This window comes from Carassius carassius, chromosome 44 (assembly GCF_963082965.1).
Source record: "Carassius carassius chromosome 44, fCarCar2.1, whole genome shotgun sequence".
NCBI classification, from domain to species: Eukaryota; Metazoa; Chordata; class Actinopteri; order Cypriniformes; family Cyprinidae; genus Carassius; species Carassius carassius.
Window position 1 is genome coordinate 8,850,932 of NC_081798.1, and position 26,802 is coordinate 8,877,733.

Below are 26,802 nucleotides of genomic sequence, written 5' to 3' on the forward strand. Positions count from 1 at the left end.
CTTTATCACAGAATGGATTCCAACTCATTTTATAGCTGTACTGGATGACAAATATCACCTGGTGCACCCCTGCCATTATAAATAATTCTGGGCCAGCACGTCCATCCCATATGATCGTTTTTATTACATTAGGTAGTGCAAGTTTTCTAACTCAGTGGCATAACCTATTTTATGGGTAACATGTTGATTTAATGAAATATATATATATATATATATAGATGGAAAAACAGCTGAGCACAATTTTCTAAATCTAAAATGCAGGATACCTAGGTTGTAGCCTACATACAGTATGGTTGCATGTGGTGTACTTGTGAATAGTTGTGGTGGTTAATGTGAAAATTAGCTTTTGAGCCATTTTGTCAGTAGTCATGTAACCAGTGTAGTATAAATAAGCAGCTAACTAACATTTGTTGGATGTTAAAACTGATGACACTGTTTTGAGAAATTGCCTCTGCACATGTAATGTGAAGCACAAGATGCAGGTTTGCATCCATTTAGTGGAATATATGAAGATTATTAAATTTTTCTTTGTATTTTTATTTTCATAATTATTAATAATTGCATTGTGTGTGTATAAAGGTAATAGCTACATTAAAAAGTAAGAGAGCAACATTGTGTATTTTAGATTTCTGGCTATTGTTCTAGATACAATGCGAGTGAGAATCAGTTAAACTTATGCTACATACAAAATGGTGTATTTGTGTTCTTTTCACTAGGATATTGCATCCCATGGTTACTACTCAGAGACTACTTTTTATTTCTTTATTTTAACTCCTAAACTCTTATAATAATTTTTAGAAACTCTCATTTTCTGTCAACTCTGCATACACTTCTTCTGCCCAACACAAAAAAAAAGTCATACTTTTAAATAAGTGGCTATAAAATAAATATACCAGTTAAATACAAGAGATATATGGTGCGTTCAAGTCCTCCTGGGAAGTTCGTAAGCACGAGGTGGGAAGTCGTGCTTATGACGGCATGTGCGTTCAAGTCACTTTGGTCGGAGCAAGATATCGGAGTACTTTCTCTTAATTAAAAACACAAAAATACAGCAATGTTCTTAAACTCTTGTTGTAGAAAATGAAGAACAAAGAAATGTGAATTAGGTATACTTCGTTTTTTAATGTTTTAAATGATTTAATGAGGCCGCTGCCAACTTTATTGTTACAATTTGCAGTTATATTATAATGGCATCATATTATGCGTCGTCGATTGACTTACTGCGCTGTAAATAGAAAAGCCTGACAATATCACAGCCAAATACCTTAAAGTATTGTATATTCCGCCATGTTAATCACTGACACGCCCCCAACTCGTACAGATCGGGGCTTAAAGAAAATCCTGAGCTCCCCACTGGTATTTACGATATTGTGGTGGCGTTCATGTGTATTCAACTCGTAAATAGGATCTATACGAGATGACTTGAACGCACCAATAGTGCACAAGTCGTTTGGACCTCTTTTAAAACAAAAAGATACTACCCTATATTTTTCCTCTGGCTTGACTTACCAGAATTCAGGTTCTGCAGAATAAAGAAAGTCGTAGGGGTTTAGAACATATGTCTATGGTTTAGATTAGAACAACGGCACCTACAGTCAAATAATCTTTGCTACAGTTCTTCTTCTTCTTCTTTAGGGTTTATCAGCAGCTTGCATCCATTATTGTTGCACTACCGCCATCTTCCGGATTTATTTTCCTTTAATATCCATTTACATCATATTCTTCTCATCAGACCTGTTCTTGATAAATAAAATAAAATATTTCCTCTGCTTTGTTCATTCTCCTCACTTTGCAGTATTTCCCTCATTCCTGTCCCTATTTTTCCAACTTTTCCTAACTCTTCCATCATATTTTTCCTCTGTTCTTCATATTGTTTTCAACTCAACAACACATGCTCTATAGTTTCTGCAACCTGACAACAACCACAAAAACCAGTTGGGTGCTTTCTTATAATGTGTAATGTGCTATTCAGATTACTATGACCTATCCTTAATCTTGTCATAACTATTTCTTCTTTTCTATTCCCTACCCTATTCTTCACAACCCCTACTTTATTTTGAATAGCATACAAATGTCTCCCTTTAGTTTCCGTCCAACTGATTTTGCCATTCTCTAATGGCTTCTTTCCACACTCTTTCCTTCAGACTTTGACAACTTAACATTTACTTCAATATTCTCTTTTTTAACAGCTTGTATAGCTAATTTGTCCACTCTCTCTGTTTGCCCACAATGCCAATATGAGCAGGAATCCACGTCAGTTGAATCTCATAGCATTTTTCCTTCATTCTTGTGTACATTATCAATATTGAATACAGTAAATCCTGATGGCTATAAGATATACCAGTCATGAGACTGTATAAAGCTGACACTGAATCACTTCCAATCAAAGCTTTTTTAATTTTGTTTTCCTCAATCCATTCTAATGTTATAATAATAGCGTATAATTCAACTGCATACACACTCAGATCATTTGTTGTTCGTCTGCTTATCTCACCTCTTTGATTAAAAATGTAAACTGCAGATCCAGTCTTTCCTATTTCTGGATCCTTTGATCCATCTGTATAAATCTGAACATACTCTTTATATTTAAAATCTATATCTCTATAAAATTCCGCTGCCAGCTCTGTACTATTACTTACTGCTTTGACTCGAAGTAACTTAAAATCAACTTCCATTGTTTCTAGCTTCCATACCGGTGTATCAGGCCATGTTACTGTTGGGCAGAATTCCTTTTCATATACCCCCAATTCTCTCGCTGCCTCATCTCCTATCCACCCAAAACTAAACTTTTGTGCTCTCTCCCTTTCCCAATGATCTTGTAGATCTTCTTTTAGTTGGATGACTATCTCCGTGTCCTTTTAGATTTACCCAATAATTTACTAGCAATTGTTTACGTCGAATGTTCAATGGCATTTCTCCCGCTTCCACCTGTAGAGCACAAACTGGTGATGTTTTAACTGCTCCTAAACATAATCTCAGTGCTTTAGCCTGTATTACATCAAGCCTCCGAAGTACAGATTTGGTTGCTGATCCATATGCCACACTTCCATAATCCATCCTTGATCTTATTCTTTGCTACAGTTTTTGGTGAACTATCCCTTTAACGAGTCTGTTCGTCAGCACTTTGCCGTCTGGGTAGCCGGGCGCCATTTTGTACGCCTGTGAAGTCAAGAAGGGATAAAGTCCAGTCCAGGAGCGTCGACCGCGACTGTCTACATGCACCAAACCGAACATACTTAATTCCAATCGGTTTAAACTGGTAATTGTGATTGAACTTTTTATTTAATCGCTGATTTGTTTTATTTAATTGCAGTAACGTTAGTCGTGCTAAAGTTAACAACATGCTACCCGAAGCTAGCAACATGCTGTTCGAAAGCCATAGAACACGGTGTTATTTTCACGTAAACAGCTTTTAGGCTTGAAAATATGAAATAATTATTTGTTCTTTACACGTTGTTTGTCTCTGTTTCTCATCTGACAACCTTCGTAGCTTAGTGAGTCAGACCAAATACGACACTAAAGGCCTAACAAGACAAAAGGGGATAAAACTATCTTTTGAACTTTCAGTATAACGTTAATTTAAAATGTATCTAATCGTAATCGAACTTTTGAAAAGGTAAATGGAAACAAAATACTTTAAAAAAAAAAATCGAATTAACGTTTTGGTTTATTTATGAGCGTGTAAAGTTCGATTGTGTAATATAACATTTAAAAAAAAATGTTAAATTATTTGAGATTTACTGACGCGGATTTTGTGAACTGCACTCTGAATGTACAGGTGCGGATTCAAAATCTGCGAAATGTTCATTCAGATAATACCAATTTTAAAACTTGATAAATATGGTTTATCATGCTCGAAAAAACTATACCCAGAACCAGAAATGAGTTCAAATACAAAAATGTCTTCCCAATCTGAAGTTGTTTGTATCATCACGTATTATTGTGTCCAATTACAGGTGATATAAATCCAAAACATGTTCAGTCTGCTTTAAGATTCCCATGTAATAAAATGTTATGTTCATGTTCTTATTCAGATAACCAATTGTTCAGAACATGGGGAGTGTTTTTGTCTCTTTTTTTGAAATATAGGTTATGCAAGATCTTGTCCTTCATTCCAGAGGATAACTGGATTTGGAGAATGAAATAGCTTCCCTGAAGATTGCTGCTTTTTTATCTCACCATTGATTTTTGGGTTTCCTCTATTGAGCATTTTTTTTTTAAAGTTCCAGTCTACCCCCTTTAAATTTTCCACCTGCCTTCAGGAAACGTAGAAGAGAACCCTTCGTTTTGTTTCTTTCCAACATCTCCAAGATATCCAGTTCCCTATTTTTTGCCCTCGTCTATCTTTTTTTGACAACATCTAGCTTGAGGATTTTTTTTAATCTCCCCCAAACCCCCTCACCACTCAATTATCAAGAATATTGAAAAAAAAAAAAAATGAAACGGACATTTTCCACCACCTGCCAATTTTAACACAGCAGTCTGATGGGAACAAGTTTCTATGAGAGGCAAAAGTTGCCCCATCTCTCCCCCTGTTCAGTCTTTACTCATCAGTCCAGTGTTCCTTCAGGATCCATACAGTCCGGAGCGACCCTTCAAGTGCTTGAGATCACCAGGGAACATCTCAGCCACTGCAGGTGAACTAAGTTCTTGCAACTTCTTTCTCTCAAGTATTTAAATATCGGCCACCATTTTGCATCATTCAGGACAGAATGTGAAAGTGAAAACTGTGAAAGGATCAACAGGGGCATGAATAGGCTTGTAACACTCTAAATAGGGAGATTCACATAGATCCTATCTCAGGAGTCCAGGACGAGATCCCAGCATCACGGAAGAGGTCCTGACCCAGAAGACTACAAACTTGTGCCAGAATGACCATGCAAGGAGATGACTGCTACTTCTACTACTATTCCACCTGTACTAAGGTAAAATAAAAAGAGTAAATAGTCATATGCTGTGCATTGTGTGCACACAGATATATATTTGTATATATGTATATATTTAGCTATGTATAATAAATAAAACATTACATTGTTAAATAAAGATCTAATGTGAAAAGTAATATGATGAAATGTAATATGCAAAGGTTTTTTACATACATAAAAAAAGATGATGATCATGATTAAAAGTTCATATTTGGTGTTGTGATTTGCCTTTTAAGGGTGACAGCTGCCCTTTTCGACATTGCGAGGCCGCCATGGGTAGCGAGACGGTCTGCACCCGGTGGCAAGAGCAAAGGTGCTTCCTTAACATCTGCAAATTTCGCCATATGGAAATAAAGGTTTGTGACCAATTCCAAAACCTCTTTCTGTTAAGATTATTCCATTGTTTCTCAAATGGGACCTCAATAATGATCCACCCTCTTATTACTTTATAGAAAAACCGCAAGGAAATCGCATGCTATTGGGAGAAGCAGCCGGCTGGCTGCCAGAAACCTCACTGTGCTTTCCATCATGAGAAGCCGCGCATCATCGATGGGAATTATTTTGCCCCAGACAAAGGTATTTTGTTTTCTTTACAGTAGTTTGAAATATACCAGTCTTTATAAATTTCTAATATGAACTGGCCTTTGTCTTTATTTTTTTAATAGGACAAGCAGTGCAAAAGGAGAAGGAAGAGACCCCACTCGAAGACCAAGTCAACCAAGTCCCTGTGCCCACTGCAAACCCCACTAACCCGCAGTTGAGAGGGGTCATTAGAACTGAGACCCAAGAGAATGTCCCGAGCCCTACCCATCCACCAGTGGTCATCAACCCTGGTGATGATGATGATGAGGACGGTGAGCTCACATTTTTGTGACTTAACTTGAACAGGCCGTCCAATCTCGTTCGTAGTTGATTCCAACCTGTAATTAGTCCTTGATTAGCTGGTTCAGGTGTGTTTAATTAGGGTTGGAGCTACAGGCTGCAGAGTTCATCTAGAAACACTGTCTTTTTACTTCAATATTTGCAGATCAATTCTCAGAAGAAGGAGATGAATCTCTTGGCGGGTCCCCCAGAAAAATGATTCCAAGTAAAAGTAAATGCTGTTTCCATGTCCTGTTGATATTTTCTTTTATATATTAGGAGCTTATTTAATCATCATCTGTCATGCAGATGATTCGCTGGACTTCGGTATCCAGACATTAGAGGAGATCAGATTGAGGAAAGCACTCATGGCAAGTTTGAAGAAATCTGGTAAATGAATCTTCAGCACTGTTTTATTTGGGTTTGTTTTGTTGTTAAGACATCTGGTGCATCATTTAAATAATTCGCTTTTTGTTTGTTTGCAGGGCAGTCCATCATGCAAGGCTCAGCCCAAAACAAAGGAACTGCTATCGAAAAGGAAAACATTCAATCCCGCTCACGTCTGGAAGTTAACAATGCCTGCATTGGTGGGTGGTCCATCAGGTTTTAAAATTCTTTTTTTTTTTTTTTTTTTTTACAGTATCAAACCATTAAATAATTTTAAAATCTGTTGCAGATTCCTCTGTTAATGAGATTGGAAAAAGAAAAATTGTAGACAGACTTGGGAAAAGAATTTCGCCCAGAGGTAAGTTTATGAAATCCGTTTGCTTCACATTTCTATATCTGCGACCCCTTTTACAAAAACTGAAAGATGATGTTGTCGTTTAAAGATGCTCCTGTGGAGGAAGACCTACCTTTAAAACGACGCCTTGCTGAACGTCTCGGTGGAATTGTTGAATCCTCCACAGACGTGCTACCACAGAAAGGTGAAAGATTTGTTTGTGGCAGCTGTAGTTGTGTCAGTCTTTTGTATCTTTTTCATAATTTCTATTTTCCTGGTCTCTCTATAGCTCAGAAACCAGTGCATGAAAGAATTGGGTTGACTGCAGCCCCATCTACCACTGACAGCGAGCCAAAATCATCTGGAGATATCCGTATAAAAACCCTCGAGGAGATTCGGCAAGAGAAGGCAGCCAGAAACCTTAAAACAAGTAAAGTTGTGCGTGTTGTAAAAGAAGTGCCGGCGAAGGAGCTAAGCCCATCCAAGAAAAGTGTCAAACCCGCTGGCGGACCTCAAGTTAAGACTTTCTCTGAAATCCTTCACAAAAAGAAAAAAATGCAGGAAAAAAAAGCAGAGGAAGTGAGCACAACAGCCAGAAGCCCAGAGGGGAATGAAGGACCTTCCACTGCCGGAGCTGCGGTCAAGGCTCCTGTGGCAGCTGTGGAGGTACGAGTAAAAACGCTGGAGGAAATACGCAGGGAAAAGGCAGCCCGGATGCAGGCACAGCTTCAAGAGACCACAGATGATAAGACCCCAACCTCAACTGAAGCAGAGTCAAGTGGACCTCCAAAGAGGCGCATTCTACGCATTAATAAAAACTCATGTAAATCAGACACATTCATGTTTTACTAGTTTGAAATGGTTGTCATAAGCCCAAAGAAGTGTGTTCACATAGCTGTTAATTCTTTCCAGCAGCTGCGTGCACTGTGGGTCAGACAAAACCAGATGCACCTGAGAAGAAGAAACCAGAACCTGCAATAGAGGTAAGACAAGTTAAACAAAACAGCAGGCATACCTAAATATTATTGTTTCTCGAATAATTGTTTGCTCCGTTCAACTCTCAGGCAAATGGAAAAGGTAAACCCTCCAGTGAGACCGTTAAAGTGAAAACGTTTGAGGAGATCATGCGAGAGAAGAGACTCCGCAAGCTGCAGGAGGAGCAAGTCACCTCCACCAACCAAAAAGACGCAGGACTGTCTGCACCTGCTGCCTCGCCGCCAGCTTCTGAACCCTCTGGCCAACCACAAACAACCGTGAGACAGCGGATTGCCCTCAAACACAAGAGCTCTCCGCTCCCTGTTGCCCCAGAAACACCCCAGAAAAGCTCTCCCAAGCACTCTGGAGACAGGACTCCATCGAGGAACACACCGACACAATCAAACACACCAAAGCCCTCAACCTCTCCTGTGATACCTGTCCAGCTAGCTGAGGGAACTATTCAAACAGAGACCAAGGGTATGAATTTAACATTAATTGAAAGTCATATTTAATCTCTCTTTAACGGTTTCTTTAATGCTTTCTACATGACTGTAATACGTACAATAGTACTGATATTTATGTAATAAAGTGTGCCTGTTATGTTTAAAATAGAAATTAATAACTTTTCCAAATGGCCTACTCAATCCATTGCATTTGCCTGCATTTCAGTGAAGCCCAAGGTGAATGTGAAGCCATCAGTAATAAAGCCGGCAGCCCAGCCTACCCAAAAGAGGAAAGCTGCAAAAGTTCACTCTGCTGTTGCTGAAGTGAAACCTCTTAACACTGCCTGTCAAGCACCTTCCTCGCTGGTTACTCCCAACAAGCATCTTAAGGTAAGAGTTAGTTTATTTATTAATCAAATAAAGGTGCTAGGCAAGTCTGGTGCGTCACTGTATTAGAAAAAATATAGAATAGTTAGATTTTTTTTTAAACACTTTTAGATGGAGTCCCCAACCTCTCCAGATGTTCAGTCCAACGCTCAGCAGATGTCTTCCAACACCGTGGATATTCAGATGGTGCCTGTGAACTGCATTGAGCCCGCCAGTACTACATCTCCTGAAATTGTTGCGGTCCCCCAAAGGTATGGAAATTGTTCTCATGTATTTCAGACATTATGCTTTTTTTAAATAATAAATTGTGTGTGTGACGGTTCACAAACATGACGGTTCAGTATGTACTTAGGTTTTGACGTCACGGTTCAGTATGGTTTGGTACAGCAAGAGACAAAACTAAATGTGCTATAGAAATAAAGTTTGTAAAGCTCTTGTTACAGTAAGAGAAAAAACTAAACACATTGTTAAAATTAGTTTTTTAAAAATGTATTTAATTATTAATTATTTAATTATTAATTATTATGCCAAATTTTCGTAGGGATAAACATCTACTTCAGCTTCTGCTCTAAACTGTAGGGAGCCCTTTTATTTTAAGGCTACAATTAACCAAAGAGCCCAATCTTAAATTTAATTACTGTATATTTTTAACTTTAATAGTCAACATTCAAATTATAAAACCTAATGCAAACATATCAACTTCTAAAACATAGTTTCTATTTGTTGTTGAAATATAATAATTTACAGAGTGGCTGTCTACTTGTTTCATAACAGATTTATTTGAACATGCATTTAATGAAGACCCCACTAACAGTTAAAGTATAATGAGTGTATATAGTCCAATCTTTAGTGAAATGCTCTTCTCTGTACTTAATTTTTCTAGCAAATAATGAGCTGTTGATAGGCTGTTGCCTGAGGTAAATTAAATGTTAAGTGACATTTTGTTTACAATCCGTTTTAATTACATCTTTCTGCAGTTGAAACATTGAGGGATTATGTGAGGAGTGAGATGTTCATATGTTTCGCGTTTAAAAACTAGTAATACAGTGGAAGGGATGATCGCACCCACTCACACTTTGTGCTGCCATTAGAACTGAGGCAATTATACAGTGATCCATGTCAAAGAGTACCAAAACGGCATTTATTGTCTGAATTTCCTGAAAAAAAAATGAACTATTCATTCAGTATACGTGAGTACTAAACCGAAAGATCCGTAACGAAAGAGTGTACTGTGACACACACGCACAGATACACATATATACACATACATATATATATATATATATATATATATATAAAGAGAAATGTATTTTTGTTTTTGTCTCTTATAGCCCTGTGGTCAGAACACCCAGCATGCGCTCTCGGCGGTCCAGCACCACTACTGGTCGTAATTCTGTTGTTACCAGTTCATCAGTGGATGACTTTGAAGACCTGTTGGACGAATTTACTGATGATCGGCTTGAGGATGACTTGGAATTGGATTCGGGCAAGGGAGAGGACGACCTTCTATTAGAACTCTCAGAAATGATTGACAGTTAGACATGAGCGATGTCATCCGTTTTCTTACAAAAACACTGCCACTATGAATTTGAAAGGACTGTGACACCATTTGATCCACAGCATTTTAAATTACGACTTTATTTTCAAGCTCTAATAGATCTGTTTTAATGTTTCTTTTAGTTTTTTTCTTGTCAATGTAAATATGATTTCTTCATCACATAGTGCTTGAGAAATACCCGTTGTGCTGTACAGGTTTTGACCTCTTGTTTTCTTTTAGTGGACATCCTAAAAAAAGAGGAGCAAATCTTATTTAGCTGTTGCAGGTATTAAGCCATTGTAAGACAGCCTCAGGTATAAAGATTGTGTTGGAAGTTGTTATAGCACTATCACACATGTATTACAAAGACAGGAAGATTTCAGTTTGTGTACTGTGTATGCTGAAAATTTGCTTTTTATTAGAGAGGCACATCAAGGCCACACCTTTCTTAGTCTTCTTTTTGAGTCACGTGTATCTGATCCTTTAAATGTTCTTTGGACATCATTATCAACGTTGTTTTAACAGGTCATTTTGCTAACCTTTGATTTAGTTTAGGCAAAACATTTTATGGTCCTATTGTTTAATGATCTGACAGATAGTTGAAGGTCATAGGCTATGACTCATAGCTCACCTTTCTTCATTTCTGCATCGAAAATGTAAATATGAAGCAGTGTTCTCAGGGAAAATACTTGCTTACCCTGTATGTTTTGTTTTCTTTGGAAATGTCATGGCCATCCATGTCTTCTCTTCTTTTTATTCACTTTGAGTGACTTCATGCATTAAGGGACTGGGATGTAAAAATCTTATCTTTACTGCTGCGTCTTGTCTTCAGTTGAGTTGCAACTCTTCAAAACCACCTTTGTAAATAAAATGCCTTTGAAAAAATATTGTTTCAGTTTTTAACAGGGTTTATCAAGCAAGCATTATGTAAAAGCTTGTGGTCACAAGTATTTAAGAACTTGTTTTAGTTTCAGGTGTTTGTGATGAAACCTTAGTTTTAACTGCCTTTTTGTACCCAACCCAGGAACATCCTTAAGGAGGGGCAATTGGTGCGGATGAAAAATAAAAATAATTAATGAAACAACCTTTACAATTCTTATGTGTGCAGCATGTAAATCTATAGATGTTTTTCTTAGACCTTTATACATGCATACAACAATAGAAAACAATTACAGCTTTAGAATACTTAAATTGCAATATACGAATACTCTTGTGTAAAAAAAGGTTGAATTCAATGATTTGTTTTGCCATGATTTTGATACTTTATCACTGATGTTTCGTCACTGGAAGCCTCGCAGAATCATAGGTCGCGTCCGAAATCGCATACTTCCATACTATATAGTAGGCGAAAAACAGTATGCGAAGCCAGTAGTATGTCCGAATTCTTAGTATTCGAAAAACAGTAGGCGAAATGTACCCGGATGGCCTACTACTTCCGCCCGAATTCCGTAGTATGCATAGGATGGGCACTACTCTATCCCATGAGGCCTCGGGAGAGGACTCGTCATACTCATATTCGAAAATAACGGAAAATCGTGACGCCGCTGTTTTGAAGTGTAAGTACCTTATGGATATAAACGCTGTTCATTGTGGTTAAAGTGTAACGTTACTTGTTTAACATAATCCAAGTAAACGACTGACTTGTTAAAGTTTTACACATTGTAAACTGATGAGATTATTTTGTAAATTGAGTTTAAAAACATGTTTAATAATCATTATCGATCAGAGGCTGTGCCTCAGCTTGTTAATGCTGCTTTCTACAGACGGCTCGTTAAGTAATTTAATGAGATAAAGTTAAAAAAAATTTAACGAGTTAATTTACATTTTACCAGTGTTGATAAAAATTGTTGGATACCTTAACTTAACTTAATAGGTGCCTCAGTTTGATCATAAATCATCAGTAATGTGTAAATCCTGTTCTGATGTTACAGAGACGGATCAAACCCTACTCACTGGAAAGCATAATTCAGTAAGTATATAAATTAAATTTAATCTTGACTACACACACTCTTTACATGTATTTATGTTTGGATCATCAATGATTTATGCTGTTTTTTTATTATAATATGAATTTCCAGGTATTTCCAGTTGCTATTTTGTCAATTGCAAAGTGCTTAATAGCAAATATCTTTTGTAGCAGTTGTGTGCACACTGATTTTGCAGCAGTTTCCAGTTGTTTTTTAAACAAGCAACATCTTAACATCTGAAGAATGTTGTCTTGAGAATGGGTGCCACACTTTAGAGAAATACCCATACACCAAGTCACATTTAAAATTATTCTCTCTATTTATTTATTTATTTTTCATTTCTACGTGGATAAGATCACAAAGCTTCAGACAAAACCACATTAACATTTTCATAAAGTAGTATAATAGAGCTTAAAGCAACACCAAAAGGGAATTTCTTAAGACGTTTCTATAATAATGTCAGGAAAATAAACTTCAGCAGCTTCAGTTCAGTAACTGTATGTGTACAAGATGAGGACTTTAAATTTGGGTATCGAAAAACAGTGTAAATCTCAAATTTACCCCAGGGATACAGTAATACAATTGTAAAATTAAACTTGTAAATATGTTGGTATGATATGTTATGTGATATGTTGCTAGATTTTCAAATAACTGTAATATTAATTCCCAGTTATGAGTGTAATATATTTATGTGTATATATAAATACACACACGTTTAAATTTAACTATTTACATGTGTATTTATACATATTTATGTGATTTATGTGATATATATATATATATATATATATATATATATATATATATATTCTTAAATAACTAATATATGTATATCTCGATTTGACAGTCTTAAAATTACCTTCATAACTTACAGAAGCTTAAACAATAGCACTATGAGAACAAGACGTGATTTGCAGAGTCTTAACCTGTTCAACTGTCCTACAGGTAATCCTGCTCTTGAAGAGCTGCACACGGTCGTCTGGTGTGACACAGCTGTGCTCAGATTGTCCCACACATGCTCTCCTGTGCTGGCTTCTGTGTTTTGAGGTTCCAGTGTATCATCGTCATGATCCTCTACAATTTGTGGATCCGCAATGTCCTCATTCAGAAGACGGAGGTTGTGGAGCACTACACAGCATGCAACAACATCTGCACAAAGACAGGACTCACTTCCAGGGCCTTGAAGAAGAAGATGGAGCACAGCTTGTCTTCATCATCCTGAAGGCTCTCTCAACAATGTTCTGTGCACGAGCATCATTGGTGTTGAATCAAAGCTGTGCAGGATTCTGTTCAGGCTCTCTGTATGGAGTGATGAGGCAGATGTGTGCACTCAAACAAGGATACCCACCATCTCCCAGGATGTGTTTTCCTGCAGGTGGATACAGGCCTCCAGTGTAAATAGGGCTGTTCTTCAGCAACCTGGCATCATACACAGACCCGGGACACTCAACAAACATATCAAGGTACTTCCCCTGGTGGCGACCTGCAACTGAACAGAATGAAACCGCTTCCTGTTGAAATAACATTGGGCTTCACTTGCTGGAGGTTCAATTTGTATGTGACAGCCATCTATTGTGCCAGCTACCAGAAGAAAAGCTGCTTCCAATGCCTCCAGGTCATCTGTGGTGGAGAAGGCAATCAGCCTCTTCAAAATCCCCATGACTAGCCTGCTCATTCTGTGCACAATGTTATGCAGCTTGTGTTATATATATATATATATATACATAATATATACATTATAGACAATATACACACAACAGTTATGTATATGTGTGTGTGTGTGTGTGTATATTGTCTATAATGTATATATTATGTATGTATTTATGTATATATTGTGATGTGTGTGTATGTGTGTGTGTTTGTGTGTATATTTCTATAATGTATTTGTGTATATATGTGTGTGTGTATTTGTCTAAGCATTCTTTCAAGTTTATTAATTAATTTATGTTCCTTTTGTTTCTTTTGTGTAATTTTATTTGTATTTATTTATTACAATAAATTACTTTATATCCTTACATAAAATCAGGCTGTCATTCTGTTCACAGATGTAGCTGCTGTTATTCTTAGGTAGAAAATTAAAAGCTAAATTTATATTTAGTAAAGGATTTACAAGCTGTCAACGAAGGCATGATCAGAATTGTTAATTCAAACGACGTAAAAACGAAGACGAAAGCGGTAAGAATAACGAAAAACATCACCGATTTTATATCATGTTCGCTCAGTAGATTGGGCTCTTTAAATTTACGCGCTGTTGTGACGACATATGTCACGTGACAATGTCAACATGGCGGATGTAGTACGTCCGAATTCCATTCATACTACCCACATTCATACTATATAGAACGTACTTTTCTAACGGTCGAGTAGTACGTTCAAATTCAAATGTAGTACCCAGTACGCAGTATGCGATTTCGGACGCAGCGATACTTTTCTTTGTTATGATTCGGGGAAAAACAGAAGCGCAATTGAACCCCGAGCCAGCAGGTGGCGGTAAACATGGAACACTTGAACCACTATGACATCCTAACCGAAAAAAACACAGGAAAAAGACAACTGCGTATTACTGCGACTGAAAACTGCAACACAAACGCTCGTCCTCTGCTGTTGTCATTCCTCCACACAAATAGACAACCATAAACCGAGGATTAAGGCTTTTATAAGCCTTGGAATTCTCCTCAAGTTCTGATTCAATAGCTGGGATGCATAATTTCCCTCTAAATTTTAGCTTGTTTAATGGCAGGTATTGGAAATTTCACAGTAAAAAGGAAGATATATTTATTAGACATAGAAGTGCATTAAGCAACCGGAGAAGATTATTTACGCGGTCGTAAGAATCTGCAAGGGTGGCTTATTTTTTATTTATTTTTTTGTAACATTTGAATGTAATAGAGAGCCGTTTGTTTTTAAAGGTGTTTCTGTAGGTGACGTCGAGGTTAGTGGTTATTTGATCATAACCCAGTATTGGCTTGTTGTTTATTATTGCTATATTTCTGTTTGAGTCGTATATTCTCCAAACTAACGTGCTAAACATTGTTTTGGTTTGGTGTAACGGCGGAATAACAGGCCGATGGTTGTTTAGCAAAGAAATTGACATCTAGTGGCTCTAAAGAGTCATTACAATTCTATCAGTAACTTATATACAAAAAAGTTAAATACACCATGAAGCTCCTGGAAAACTCCGGTTTTGAGGCCATAAACAGTCTCCTCACTATTGAAACGGGAGACTGTAAGATAATTGGACGGTAAGTGTTCAATACTTGGTTTTATAAACAACATTTACATATCTGAACACTCTCAACACAGAGACAAACGGAGTAACGCACATGTTATGCACACTGTTCTGGTGTCAAGAGTGTTATTTGAAGAATTTGTTTTCTACTGACAGTATCGAGAGCTACTCCTGTAAGATGGCAGGTGATGACAAACAGATGTTTAAGCAGTTTTGTCAGGAGGGGCAGCCGCATGTGCTGGAGGCTCTGTCTCCTCCGCAGAGCTCAGGAATCAGCCCCAACAAGTAAGCCCCCTCACTTACACACAATACAATACTTGTCTTCCAGAATGTCAATGCACATTAACTGAAATACGTTCTACTTTCAGACTGAGCCAGAGTTTGGATGATGGTGAGGGTCCTCTTTCGGACAAGTGCAGCAGAAAGACACTTTTTTACCTGATCGCCACTCTCAATGAATCCTTTCGGCCAGACTACGACTTCAGTCGCACCAAAGGCCACGATTTCAGCAAAGAGCCCAGTGTTAATTGGGTAAATTTGATGTTAAATGGTTACAATTTCTGAAACAATATATGCACTCATTCTTATATAGAATGGGACATTATAAAACTATTGTAAAACATCATTCATGTTTTCCGCAGGTGTTTAATGCAGTGAACAGCAGTTTGTCTGCTGCTGCGGGTGAGGTGTACAGTCACCTACAGCCTCAGTTATGGGAGGCTCTAGACAAGGAGATCAGCCTTGCTGAATGTGACATATACAGGTAGATATTCTGCTTTTAAAATAAGTGTTCATTCAGGCTTGCCTTAAATTTGATGAAGCTTTTGAATAGTGTTTGTTTGAATGCTACAGCACTAAATTATTAAGCAAGCTCTGATTGCATTCTGTGACAGCTACTACCCAGATCTAGATTCCGACCCTTATGGGGAAGAAGGCAACCTATGGTCCTTCAACTACTTCTTTTATAACAAAAGACTGAAGAGGATCGTGTTCTTCACATGCCGTTCTGTCAGGTGAGAATCTTTATGTCAGGTAGTGAAGTGAAATGACATTCAGCCAAGTATAGTGACCCATACTCTGAATTCGTGCTCTGCATTTAACCCATTCAAAGTGCACACACACAGAGCAGTGAACACACACACACAAACCCAGAGCAGTGGGCAGCCATTTTTGCTGCGGTGCCCGGGGAGCAGTTCGGGGTTCAATGCCTTGCTTAAGGGCACCTAAGTCATTTTATTGCTGGCCCAAGACTCGAACCCACAACCCTAGGGTTGGGAGTCAAACTCTCTAACCACTAGGCCACGACTTCCCCAAAGCAAATCAGCATCAACATGCAAAAAAAGTTATCTCTGTAATGGAAAAGGCTTTGATTGTATTACACATTGCGTATTATGTTATGTGTAGAGTTGTTCCGATTCCGATACTAGTATCGGAAATATCTCCGATACCACAACAAATTCTGGCATCGGCATCGGCATCGGCGAGTACATGAACCCATATACCGATCCGATACCATTTTCAAGACCTAGTTATGAACGCTAGCTTTGCCTAACCGCTGCACGGTTCTTCTTCGCTGCTCAGAATGCATTGCAAACACAGGACGTTGTGCTGTAATGCCACAAGCAACCCCTGTGTAGAGCAGCGAAGAAGAAATGAAAACGCGTTAGCAGCACTGATCTATATATGACTGGATCGCTCATCGCGTTCTAAACTGCCAACAGACAGTGAAGCCGCTTCTATATTATAGACCAGTGGTTAGCAGTATGTCCGCTGTTTAGCAGTATTTCAGACTGGACCAACCAGACAGTAAAACGGCGACTAGGGACCAAGACGGTGCTGAAAATTTTAAAATGTGATGATACCAGCGTCTCTGTAGAACCGGTAGTAAGTTTGAGTATATTCGTTACCCGCAGCTGCGTTCAGTCGCTTCCGTGTTAGTCTAAGCGCAGGGCTCCAGACTGTAGCCGAATATATATACTAGTGTCTGTGAATATTAAACTGCAAAATACTATTTAAATATTACTCCTGCAAAGTCTACATCTCTGTGGGAGACGGGCGCAGATGCACGGGAGCTCGCTGTTTTGTAGTCTCTGCCGTGTGTCACTATATGAGGACATGAACGCATAAACCGTCACTTCATGAGAATTTAACGTTTCATTTGAGAAAACTGTCATATCATAAACACAGACACTCAAAGATCTTCATGGCGAGTAAATTGACAATATATTAAGCTACTGTTGTAGCCTACAGTAGATTTAGCTACGTCTCTATGTAGTAATAATAAGTCTCTATTAATAATAATAATTATGCCTAGACGGTTGCTTGTTTTTTACTTGTTTTGTTGTAAAGAGATTATCTGATTAATATAGAATTTTTTATATTCCTAGACTTATTTGTTGCAGTTTTTTATACACCAATATTGTAAAACTAAAATACTAAAATACCTTTTTTAGTTTGCGGTGTTAGATTTTTGGCTGCATTTGAAGTTCTTTTTCGCTTAAGAAATTAAATAATATTACTGTCAAATTCATGTCAGATAATAAAAATACTGTAATAAATACAGTAGTTAACCATGTATTTGTTCATGTTTTATCAAGGGATAAGTCTGGAGCACACCATAAAATAATTCTAGAAGTTTACACAGGGCTAGTAGTATATACAGCTGTATATACAGATACACACCCAGGTATCGGATCAGTACTCGGTATCGGCCGATACCCTGAGCCCAGGTATCGGAATCGGTATCGGGAAGAGAAAAAGGGTATCGGAACATCTCTAGTTATGTGGGGGTGGAAGAATACATTTATTCCGCATGGATGCATTAAATTGATCAAAAGTGGCAGTGAATACTTTTATAACGTACAAAAGATTTTTAAATGCATAAATAAATGCTGTCCTTTTAAACTTTAATAAAGAATCCTTCCACAAAAATAGAGTAGCACAACTGTTTTTTAACATAACTAATAATAAGAAAAGTGTATTTAGCACCAAATTGAGCTCTGAATTTTTGTGATCCTTTAGTCTTTTCATGGCTCCACGTGACTCTGGCATCGGCACTGAACTGGATCTGGAGTTAGATGAGGGCAGCTATGAGGAAGAGGAAGAGGGCAACATGGATGAAGAGAGGTGAGGAACTATGCGAACTGCACCGTTATTATTTATTATCACTTCTCTAGGAAGTACTGCATCATGAACGCCCTTCGGCTGTTGCGTTATCATCTTTCAGATTTGACAGAAAAAATGACTGCAAATAAACCATGTGGTTCCAGTGTATTTGCTAATGGAGAGCCAAAAGCCAAAAGTCACATTGTAGTGTAACTAAACAAAATTACTCTGATATTACCAGACTGACAAACAGCAGCTTGTGTCATTGAAGTCAATGATGGATTGAGGGGTCTTTCCACAGGTACGGTGCACTGTGTGCCTGATGAAGCCCTCCTCCTTGTCATATGAAGCCAGCATCTCTTGCCTGAGATTAATCGCTTGTTATTTTTTTCTGCTTCTTATTCAATTTTATATATCGTTGGTCATTTCTGAAGAATGGAGAGATGTGGTAATACAGAGTGCTATTCATTGCACTTTAGCATTTTTCTTTACTTTTCTCTGTACTTTCCATTGCATTCTCTTAATGTTCCTCTGAATTCCACTGGAGGGAACATGTGGGATATGTGTTATGATACTTGCCATTTTACACTTCCAAAGAGGTCATGATATTTGTATCAGTGCATGTATATAAGGTTTATTCTCCCTGGCTGTTTTCTCCCTCTCCAGGTATTTTTATTTTTTTTAATACTCAAACCTCATTCATTTATTTGTGTTCATTATTTCCAATAGTTTTTATGACTCCAAGTACTTTACATCAGTATTTCCACTAGGTGGCATCCTTCAACATCCTTGTCTTCTGCCTCTGATCATCCTTTAATGTTTAATTTTTGCAGCTTGTTTTAAGTTTTAATGCATTTTGAGCATCAAATGAAATTAAAAGATTGTAAGTCATAGTTTACATTTAAATGTTCTTTCAAGTTTCCATGTTTGTGAGACCAATTCATGCTTATAACTCAATTTTTTGTTATAGCAACATCCCCCTGATTTTTGTCTCTATTAATCACAGTAGAAGTTAATGGATGAGTGTCATTTTGTTTTGTAGGATTTAATATATTTTTCTTCAACTTGTTTGCCTCAGGACAATATTAAATTTAAACAGATATTAGTGTAAACATCGGCCAGTAGATTTATTGATGTCTTGACCTTTGGATTAACTTTTTCAACTTTTTTAGTTGCGCCCCCAAAGCAAATAAATATGTCAAAGGAAAACCATGATGGGTCTGTAAAGTTTAGTTTTTCATTTGGATTTTGTAACATTTGTGAGGTGTATAACGTGAAGTAAACATTGCAGTTCTGCTTTCTTCCACAAAGACTTGTTTGTGGTGACTTATTTTGCGTTGTCTTTTGACTCTTGATATTGTTTGCTGATGTGTTTATAACTGTAGATCTAACATGGTTCTGTGGATAATATTGATTGTCTATAAACTTTAAGTGGGTGTCAATGGCTGTTTCTTAACTTTATTACATCCCGTTTGACATATAGCTTGATAGTGAACCAAATTGTCTGATCAGATTCAGTGCTATTGCTTAATCTTTCTTTTGTGGCTTGAATAAATAACACTTACTCGTAATGAGCGCTATAGTTCATAATGTCTGCTGTTATGTTTTGGAGGGCCTCTTGAGGATCAGGCCATATGTGGTGAAGTTGCAATCTTACTGAATTCCTTTTCTGTTTTAGATTTGACTGACCCATCTATGTTTGTAATTTTGAGCACTTTGATGTATCACAGTGTTGCACCAGTATAAGAGCAGGATACGAGCAGAAAGATGTGAGATCACTTTTGCTCTTAACTTCATAGTTTATTACTATAAATGTTTTGAGTAATAATCCTAAAAACTATCAAGGATGAGCCTCATTGGATGCAGATTTATGCATTAATGATACATAAACATTTCCTTCTTGGCAGCTTAACACTTTTTTTATGAGTTTTCTTTTAAAGAGCATTTTTGTTATTTTCAAATTGCTATGTCAAATAAATATTTACTGATTTAATGTGCACTGATTGTGATTCTTAAGACAAAAACTCTTTCTTATTACAAAACCTTGCTGAGATAAAAATAAAAATACTGCTTTTTGTATCATTAATCAGGCCAAATCTCATAATGAATCATTAATAAGCAGCAATGCAGTCTTGATTTTCTTTATTTTATTTTTTCATTTTATTTTTACTGGCAACAACAAAATACTTGTTTGTAGGTATGTCAACCTTTGAAACAACAACGAATGTAGTGTCCACTTCTGGCTAGTAACAAAAAGATATCTACAAAATTACAGGTACTTAAACGAAAAAGGGGTGAAAGCATTGCATGCAGGCATCACAAACGATAACACATGTAAAGCCTTTGTTTCGCTCAACAGGCACACCTCTAAATCATGTGGATGCTTCCTTTGGCACATGATTTGCCCCATATCCCTTAAGGGTTAAACCTGCTCTACAGCACAAATACATAGATTAACAGATGGAAAGACATTTACAAAAGTGACTCGCAGAAAACTTAGAACCCTTTTGAATTCTGTGCACTCGTGCTGACCCGTTGCAGTTACACATGCTCAGACTGTGGGAGGAAAAACTCAAATCTTTGGTACTTCAACAAGTCCAACAACATTGGCTGTTTTTCTGGAAAAAAGGCACTTTAAATAGTCTGTGTTTTCCACTGCAAAAATATGTAAACAGTACATAAAGGCACAAAGTGTGCATCAAGTATACCAGGAATTAAGTTAGAGGTACTTTAATTTACACAACATGGTTGTACAATGGGAAATCCATGCACTGATTAGACAATACTGATGTTAAAATAGTATGCACGAGCCTCATGACTTTCTTTCAGGAACGAAGATGGAACGTCTGCTAGGAAAGCAGCATTTTTTTTTGTCCTCCTGTGTCATTTTCTTGGAGAGATCACAAATGGATATTTTTAAGAGGTAAAAAACAGTTACTTCGGTCTGTAAAGACTACAAGGTCAGTCTCTGGCCCATCACGAACACCTCAGCCTACCTTGCGAGGCAATCTCTCTTCCTCCATAGAGTCCAATCCCCCTGATTGTGGGTAAACAGAATGAAGCAGCTCATTAACAATCTTCATTCTCATTTGGTTCAAAATCAGGCACCAACTGATCTGTCGAGTGTCTGGTGCTGGAGTGCTGGTTGAGGGATACGTTGTTATTACAGTGGAGCCACGGGTGGAAGAGTACATCTCCAGCCTCAAGCCTCTCTGAGGGAGTCTTCCTCAACATGCAACACACCAGTGACTTAGCCCTGGGTGAAAGAGTCTCTGGGATGGTGAACGCACCCCTGCGAATTTTGCTGAACAGTGCTGTGGGTTCCACGTCCTGAAATGGATAACGTCCTACTAGCATTGTGTAGAGAACCACGCCAAGGCTCCATACGTCGGCAGCCTTCCCTGAGTACGAGTGCCGTGAGTTTAAGATCTCCGGGCCGACGTAGGCCGGGCAGCCATGTTTGTCCGTCAGCGAATCGTCATTCCCGTTAAGAAGACAGGAGTCTTCCAGGTTTTGCAAGACCAGCTTTGTTCTGAGGAAACAAAAGAGCATCTATCAGTCACCTGATAACTACCTCCTGCGTTAAAAATACTAGAACATATTTGCTGAAATGAGCAATACAAGGTAATGTCTATGCAAATCCTGCAGGTTGTAATTAGTGTGGATCTAATATTTTATACACTTAAAAATGCATGGTTTTATTTTTAAATTGTTTTAACAAAAAAAAAATGTATGTAACTATTTATTTTATATTAATCTTTAATTCATGTATACATTAATATAGTAGTTAACTATAATATATATTTTTATACTATTTATTTAATTTTTTTATATTTTAATTTAACAACACCTTTACGGAGTAATCTTGTTATACCTAAACAATGACAATAACATTGTAAAAATTCTGTCCAATATCAATAAGCCAATTATTATTTTTCATATGTAAATAACAATAGTCATTTTAAATACTACAATTAAATTTAGCATTGCAACAATAAAAAAAATTATATTAATTTTAAGATTTGCTAAAGACTACCTTTAGTTATCAAATTATTAATGCTTTAAAAGAAAAATATGGGAAATAAGCATGTGCAATTAAAATCAATACTGTGCAAAAACTATTTTTATATTTGCTGGTGTTTAATATTATGCATCCCTACTACAAATAGCAGATTTGACTCAATTGGCTAGTAATTAAAGAATGAAATCCTAAGTTACTTACCTCTGTGGATCAGTGAACACGAACTTGCGCAGTTTAAGGTCTCTTAAAATGACGCCGTTCTCATGACAGTGTGCGACCGCAGCTGCCATCTGGCCAAACAGGCGCACTGCCTCATCCTCCTGCAGCCTCTTGCAGGTGCGCACGTATGAGTGCATGTCTCCATAGTTACGCTCGAAGAATATGTACACGTTGGCCTCCCCGAGCACCATCTCTGAGATCTTGCAGATGTTGCTGTGTGGAAGCAGACGTGTGTAGGGTGCGATGAACTCGTGATACTTCTTAATGGAGAACACCTGGTGACAACATAACAAAACAAGATGATTATTGATCCCTTATTACATCAACTTACATTAACAGAAACTATTTTAAATCCATTATAATGAAGCATCTATGCTCACCTTGCATGTGTACTCCTGTTCGGTGACCTGATGAACCGCTCTGAACGTCTGAGCTCCTTCTGTGGCCTCCAGCAGGATGTAGGGCCCAATACGTGAGACGTGGTGCTTCTCTGACCCCGGCTGCTCAAGGCTCTGGGATAGGGGGCGAAGACAAGGCGTGAGGCCCGGGGATGGAGGCTGGCTGAGTCTGCGGCGCTTGCATTTGAAAGTATCGGTGTTGTGAGAGTCCTCAAAGTCTACTCGCTTCAGTCGCAGTGGAGGTGTAGGAGTTGACAGATTCATACTCATCTGTGACAAAAACAAGAAAAGGTAAGTTCATGACCTTGTGACAACATGACTTAACGTACCATAAAGGGTGATTTGATTAAGAATGAAGGGTCTATGCACAAAGGTGAAAAGGAAAGTTGATAAAAATGTGACACACTCATTAACCGCGGTATAATATCTCACACTAACTAACTTAACAAGAATGGGAGGTTCGTTGACATTGTGTAATGAAAGGAGGTGATTTAAAACTGTTAAATGACTGTGATGAGCAGGGTTGCTCGATCATACTGACTCAAGTTCTTAAAGAAATGTTGTTCGGCGACTGTGAGTCATACAGTTTCTAAGTTATTACACATTCAAGCATACGTCATACAATGACGTAGCCTAGTTTCTTCCACTTCAGTATTTGAAATCAACTTTTTTATCTATTAAAATGTTAGCGTTTTTCGTTTAAAATACTATTTTGAAACATTTTCACGTGTGAGGTTTCGGAACTTGACCCAGGTCACGTCGGACTCGAACCTTTATCCCCAGAACGAGCGGTTTTTAGCATAAACGTAAACTACTACACCAAAGTTCTCGGCTGAATAAACGATTTAAGTAATATGTCCAAAATGCTCAAGAGATAGGATGTGACATCCAAGTTTACAAGGTTCAAACAACAACATGCGCCGCATCACTTTCCATGTAAAGTTTAACCAAAGTGTTTCTCAATAATCGTTTCAATGGAAAAGTTGATCAATAACTGAACTAATCTTAGGGATTTTTGGTTGGTTGCACTATATAGTGATTCTAGAGGTTAATGTGACGCGTAAAGGTTTGCAGGACTTACCTCGCTGCTTAGACAAAGGACCCGCTCCTCTCCAAAACAGAACAATGAAGACCACAGGCGCACTTAGTTGTGTCTACTTGTCAGACAACATTTCCACGGGGGGGAAATTTAAATATTATGAAATGAACTCTGGGAAACTGTCAGCTTTAGTTAAGTCTCAGCATAAAAATGAAAATGTCGTCTCCAGTGAATGCAAAATAAATATGAGTCAGTTTGAAAGGAGGCGCGTGCCTTATACAGTAGGTGATTTGAAAAGTATCCCCGGCTTCAAAGTGTTTTGCAGTTATTCGTGCACGTTTAGATTTTTCCCATCCGTATTCTGTCCTTTTCTTTGTCCTGGAGACTGAGCAAATTGATACTTGTGAGTCTGGCGGCAACACCAAGAGATCTTCAGTTGTTGGCACGAATGTCTTTGTTCCTTATTCCCGCTAAATGAACGCGTCCTGCATGGATAATATTTCCTTGGATCTTGATTCTCACTGTTGGTATATATGTTATAACGTCCTTTGGTGGTCGGATATAGTTTTAGATCTTTCACGGCGAGTACCGGACAAATGAAACTTGATAAAACGTTGTTGGATGCACTTAACTCTAAGTTTAGCGATACGACACACAATAAATTGTCCAAAGAAAGTTTAACTAGAGGACGCGACTGAAATGGTGACAGCGCAGAAATGAAAAAGTAGTCCTTTAGTTGGTCTTTTGTTGCTGCCGAAATAAAGGTCCTTTTAGTAATGTGATCACAAATCAGACGTGGACCCTCAGCCTGACTGTCTGACTGTAATCTCACTTCGGCTGGGCACGTCTAATATGCTCCGTGTGTTACACCAGCCTGACTCGATGATGCTGTTCTTAGTAAGATTGCGACATCTTGGCTCCGCCCCTTGGGTCTGACGACATCTAGTACAGAGCTTCGCAATAGTAGTACGCACAAATGGTGAAGTTTGCAAGGGGTGGATTGCAAACACTAACCGTGGCGTTTAATGGAAAATCTTTAGCCAATTTTACGCAGTAAACGCCGCTAAACCGACCACGACAACTTGACGGTTTTCAAAAGCAGCGAAAATGTCGTGCAATCAATATAGCCTCCTATTGAATTTCAACGGAGATGGAAAATAAAACAGGAAATAAACAAAGTAATGTAACAAATCGTGTGAATGTACATTTAAAGCGAACGAAAACCGTGTTACTCGTGTTGCTATATATACTTTAAGTTTGTTCTTTTTTCCGTTGTTAAGATTAATGCCCCACCCCCGTGTATGACTCAATACCAGTGTTGGTGTTGCACACACATCAAATGCCTGTCAGGGCGACATGCAGGTAGATGACAGATATAGAGCAAAATACGAAATATGAACCCACAGAAAATAGATGTGTCGTTTCTCCTAAACAGAAACAATATTACATGGAGTTTACATGTTTCTCTTCTCAGGTCTCCTTTGGGGATCTGAACAGTGCCTCAAACTGTGTTCAAGTTTGCAGAGACACCAAAAGTCATACATTTCAATATGAACTCAAAATATTTTCATTAAAGTCTCTCAATGTTTATGGTGTGCACTTACCGTTGATCAGCAGTTGTCTTATTTTAGGTCGGTTTCATTCAAGATGTTAAATGACATGAAACATTATTATAGATCTCCTTGAGGTTAATTTCCTATGAGGTATGTTCAGTGAGCTAATCTTAAATTTTGCAGCTGCGTTTTGTGTTATTCAATTTCAGTCTGTAATATTGCTGGACTGGTGTACTGGTCATTTAGTACACTGCATGTTTATCTTACAGATGACCTACACTAAGAAGGTTGCAGTGACAAACCCTGTAATCTGAGGCAGGGTGCACCAGGCAAGTCAGCAGGATGCCTCCACAGCACTCATGGATTCAAGTTGAGTCAGAGGTTTCATGCCTGTGTGTGTGTGTGTGTGTGTGTGTGTGTGTGTGTGTGTGTGTGTGTGTGTGTGTGTGTGGGTGGAAAGAGGTTTCCTGGGCTGTTCCACCCTTAGAGGCCTGAGTGGGAGACCAACCACTCCTTAAAATGGAAACGTTTTTGCTGCACGGAGCATTTATCCTTTACCTTGTACCTCGAGCCACCAGATGCTAATGTTCAAAATGCGCTAAATAGATGGATGGATATTCAGGGGGTTTCTTAAAATGTAATCCTTTGGTTTAATAGCCATAGCTGAGTCACAACATTTTAATAGCACCATCTGAAAGTTAAAAGTGTAGCACAGCTTCTCTGTGTATTGACAGAGAGGGAATTGTTAGGATTAATATGACTCTATTTCCAAGAAATCTCCTTCCTGTCTGTGTCTACGCAGATGTCACACATTCTGGATTTAGACATATTGTTACCATGGGAACAGGCAATGTCCTCATAAAGGCTCTGTCTCATCTTGATGGACACTAATAGTGGTTTGTCGCTTTGGAAGCACTGGTCCAAAGTGATCAGGAAGTCATGAATATACTCCCTCCAGTTTCCACCAGCTGATGACAGCCTTTGGGCAAAAAGGGCACATTTGTTCTCTTTATATCAAAGTTGGTTTTGATGAAAGGCATGCTGACCTATTCATATTGGCTCTGCATCAGTTTTTCTCACACGCAGACACAAATACACTCAACCACAGACATACGTCTTTGAATTAGCCTAGTTTAGGAAAAGGGGCAGACCTGTACATCAAAGTCTAATTGGATTAGCTGCCTGATTGAGTGGGTTATGCTATAAGCTCCCAGATGTCTCTCTAGAGGACGTGCTACACCACTTCCGCATCTAACTGGCTAATCTTGTTAGTAGCAATGCCATTAGCATAACAGAAACACTTAAAAGAGACTATTTGAACTTGTAACTCTTTCGGAAGGTAAGAGCAGACAGAAATAACAATTTTAACATTTTGATTCCAGTGAAACTACAGAGAAGATCAACCCAGGTACTTTAAAA

The 26,802-nt window shown here is 38.0% G+C and overlaps 3 protein-coding genes across 8 annotated transcripts; 2 read left to right on the top strand and 1 right to left on the bottom strand.

Moving 5' to 3' along the window:
• The first annotated feature begins 3,117 nt into the window (after positions 1-3,117).
• On the top strand, positions 3,118-10,413 carry zc3h11a (zinc finger CCCH-type containing 11A). Of its 6 annotated transcripts, none has more exons than XM_059538077.1 (17): positions 3,118-3,259; positions 4,571-4,637; positions 4,778-4,925; positions 5,162-5,281; positions 5,378-5,501; positions 5,591-5,779; positions 5,953-6,018; positions 6,096-6,176; positions 6,272-6,373; positions 6,463-6,531; positions 6,617-6,712; positions 6,797-7,330; positions 7,420-7,490; positions 7,572-7,962; positions 8,155-8,318; positions 8,427-8,566; positions 9,647-10,413. In XM_059538077.1, the coding sequence occupies exons 3-17, from the start codon at positions 4,872-4,874 to the stop codon at positions 9,852-9,854; spliced, it is 2,409 nt and encodes an 802-aa protein (XP_059394060.1). In that variant the 5' UTR covers positions 3,118-3,259; positions 4,571-4,637; positions 4,778-4,871; the 3' UTR covers positions 9,855-10,413. The 6 variants fall into 6 exon arrangements, with proteins under 6 accessions (XP_059394060.1, XP_059394059.1, XP_059394061.1 ...); XM_059538076.1 differs by having other exon boundaries at positions 3,145-3,259; positions 4,090-4,637; XM_059538078.1 differs by lacking the exon at positions 3,118-3,259 and having other exon boundaries at positions 3,717-4,637; positions 7,423-7,490.
• Positions 10,414-14,350: 3,937 nt separating this feature from the next.
• Positions 14,351-19,110, top strand: maf1a (MAF1 homolog, negative regulator of RNA polymerase III a). Its single transcript, XM_059537739.1, has 7 exons — positions 14,351-15,061; positions 15,205-15,333; positions 15,417-15,579; positions 15,690-15,811; positions 15,942-16,061; positions 18,070-18,174; positions 18,455-19,110. The coding sequence occupies exons 1-7, from the start codon at positions 14,979-14,981 to the stop codon at positions 18,474-18,476; spliced, it is 744 nt and encodes a 247-aa protein (XP_059393722.1). The 5' UTR covers positions 14,351-14,978; the 3' UTR covers positions 18,477-19,110.
• Positions 19,111-20,289: 1,179 nt separating this feature from the next.
• On the bottom strand, positions 20,290-24,711 carry trib3 (tribbles pseudokinase 3). Its single transcript, XM_059537737.1, has 4 exons — positions 23,873-24,711; positions 22,774-23,061; positions 22,376-22,668; positions 20,290-21,685 (listed from the first exon to the last, which is right to left on the bottom strand). Exons 2-4 carry the CDS (start codon positions 23,059-23,061, stop codon positions 21,223-21,225), a joined length of 1,044 nt encoding a protein of 347 aa, XP_059393720.1. The 5' UTR covers positions 23,873-24,711; the 3' UTR covers positions 20,290-21,222.
• Positions 24,712-26,802: the final 2,091 nt, after the last annotated feature.

Bases quoted from the DNA above. Each gene is read 5' to 3' on its own strand.
- zc3h11a (XM_059538077.1), top strand. From the start codon at position 4,872: ATGACCATGCAAGGAGATGACTGCTACTTCTACTACTATTCCACCTGT. The intron at 4,926-5,161 runs GTAAAATAAAAA...TTGCCTTTTAAG, and splicing joins ACTATTCCACCTGTACTAAG to GGTGACAGCTGCCCTTTTCG. The intron at 6,177-6,271 runs GTAAATGAATCT...GTTTGTTTGCAG, and splicing joins GGCAAGTTTGAAGAAATCTG to GGCAGTCCATCATGCAAGGC.
- maf1a (XM_059537739.1), top strand. From the start codon at position 14,979: ATGAAGCTCCTGGAAAACTCCGGTTTTGAGGCCATAAACAGTCTCCTC. The intron at 15,334-15,416 runs GTAAGCCCCCTC...TTCTACTTTCAG, and splicing joins TCAGGAATCAGCCCCAACAA to ACTGAGCCAGAGTTTGGATG. The intron at 16,062-18,069 runs GTGAGAATCTTT...GTGATCCTTTAG, and splicing joins TTCACATGCCGTTCTGTCAG to TCTTTTCATGGCTCCACGTG.
- trib3 (XM_059537737.1), bottom strand. From the start codon at position 23,061: ATGAGTATGAATCTGTCAACTCCTACACCTCCACTGCGACTGAAGCGA. The intron at 22,669-22,773 runs GTGAGCATAGAT...TGTTGTCACCAG, and splicing joins AACAGGAGTACACATGCAAG to GTGTTCTCCATTAAGAAGTA. The intron at 21,686-22,375 runs GTAAGTAACTTA...TTGTTTCCTCAG, and splicing joins GTGTTCACTGATCCACAGAG to AACAAAGCTGGTCTTGCAAA.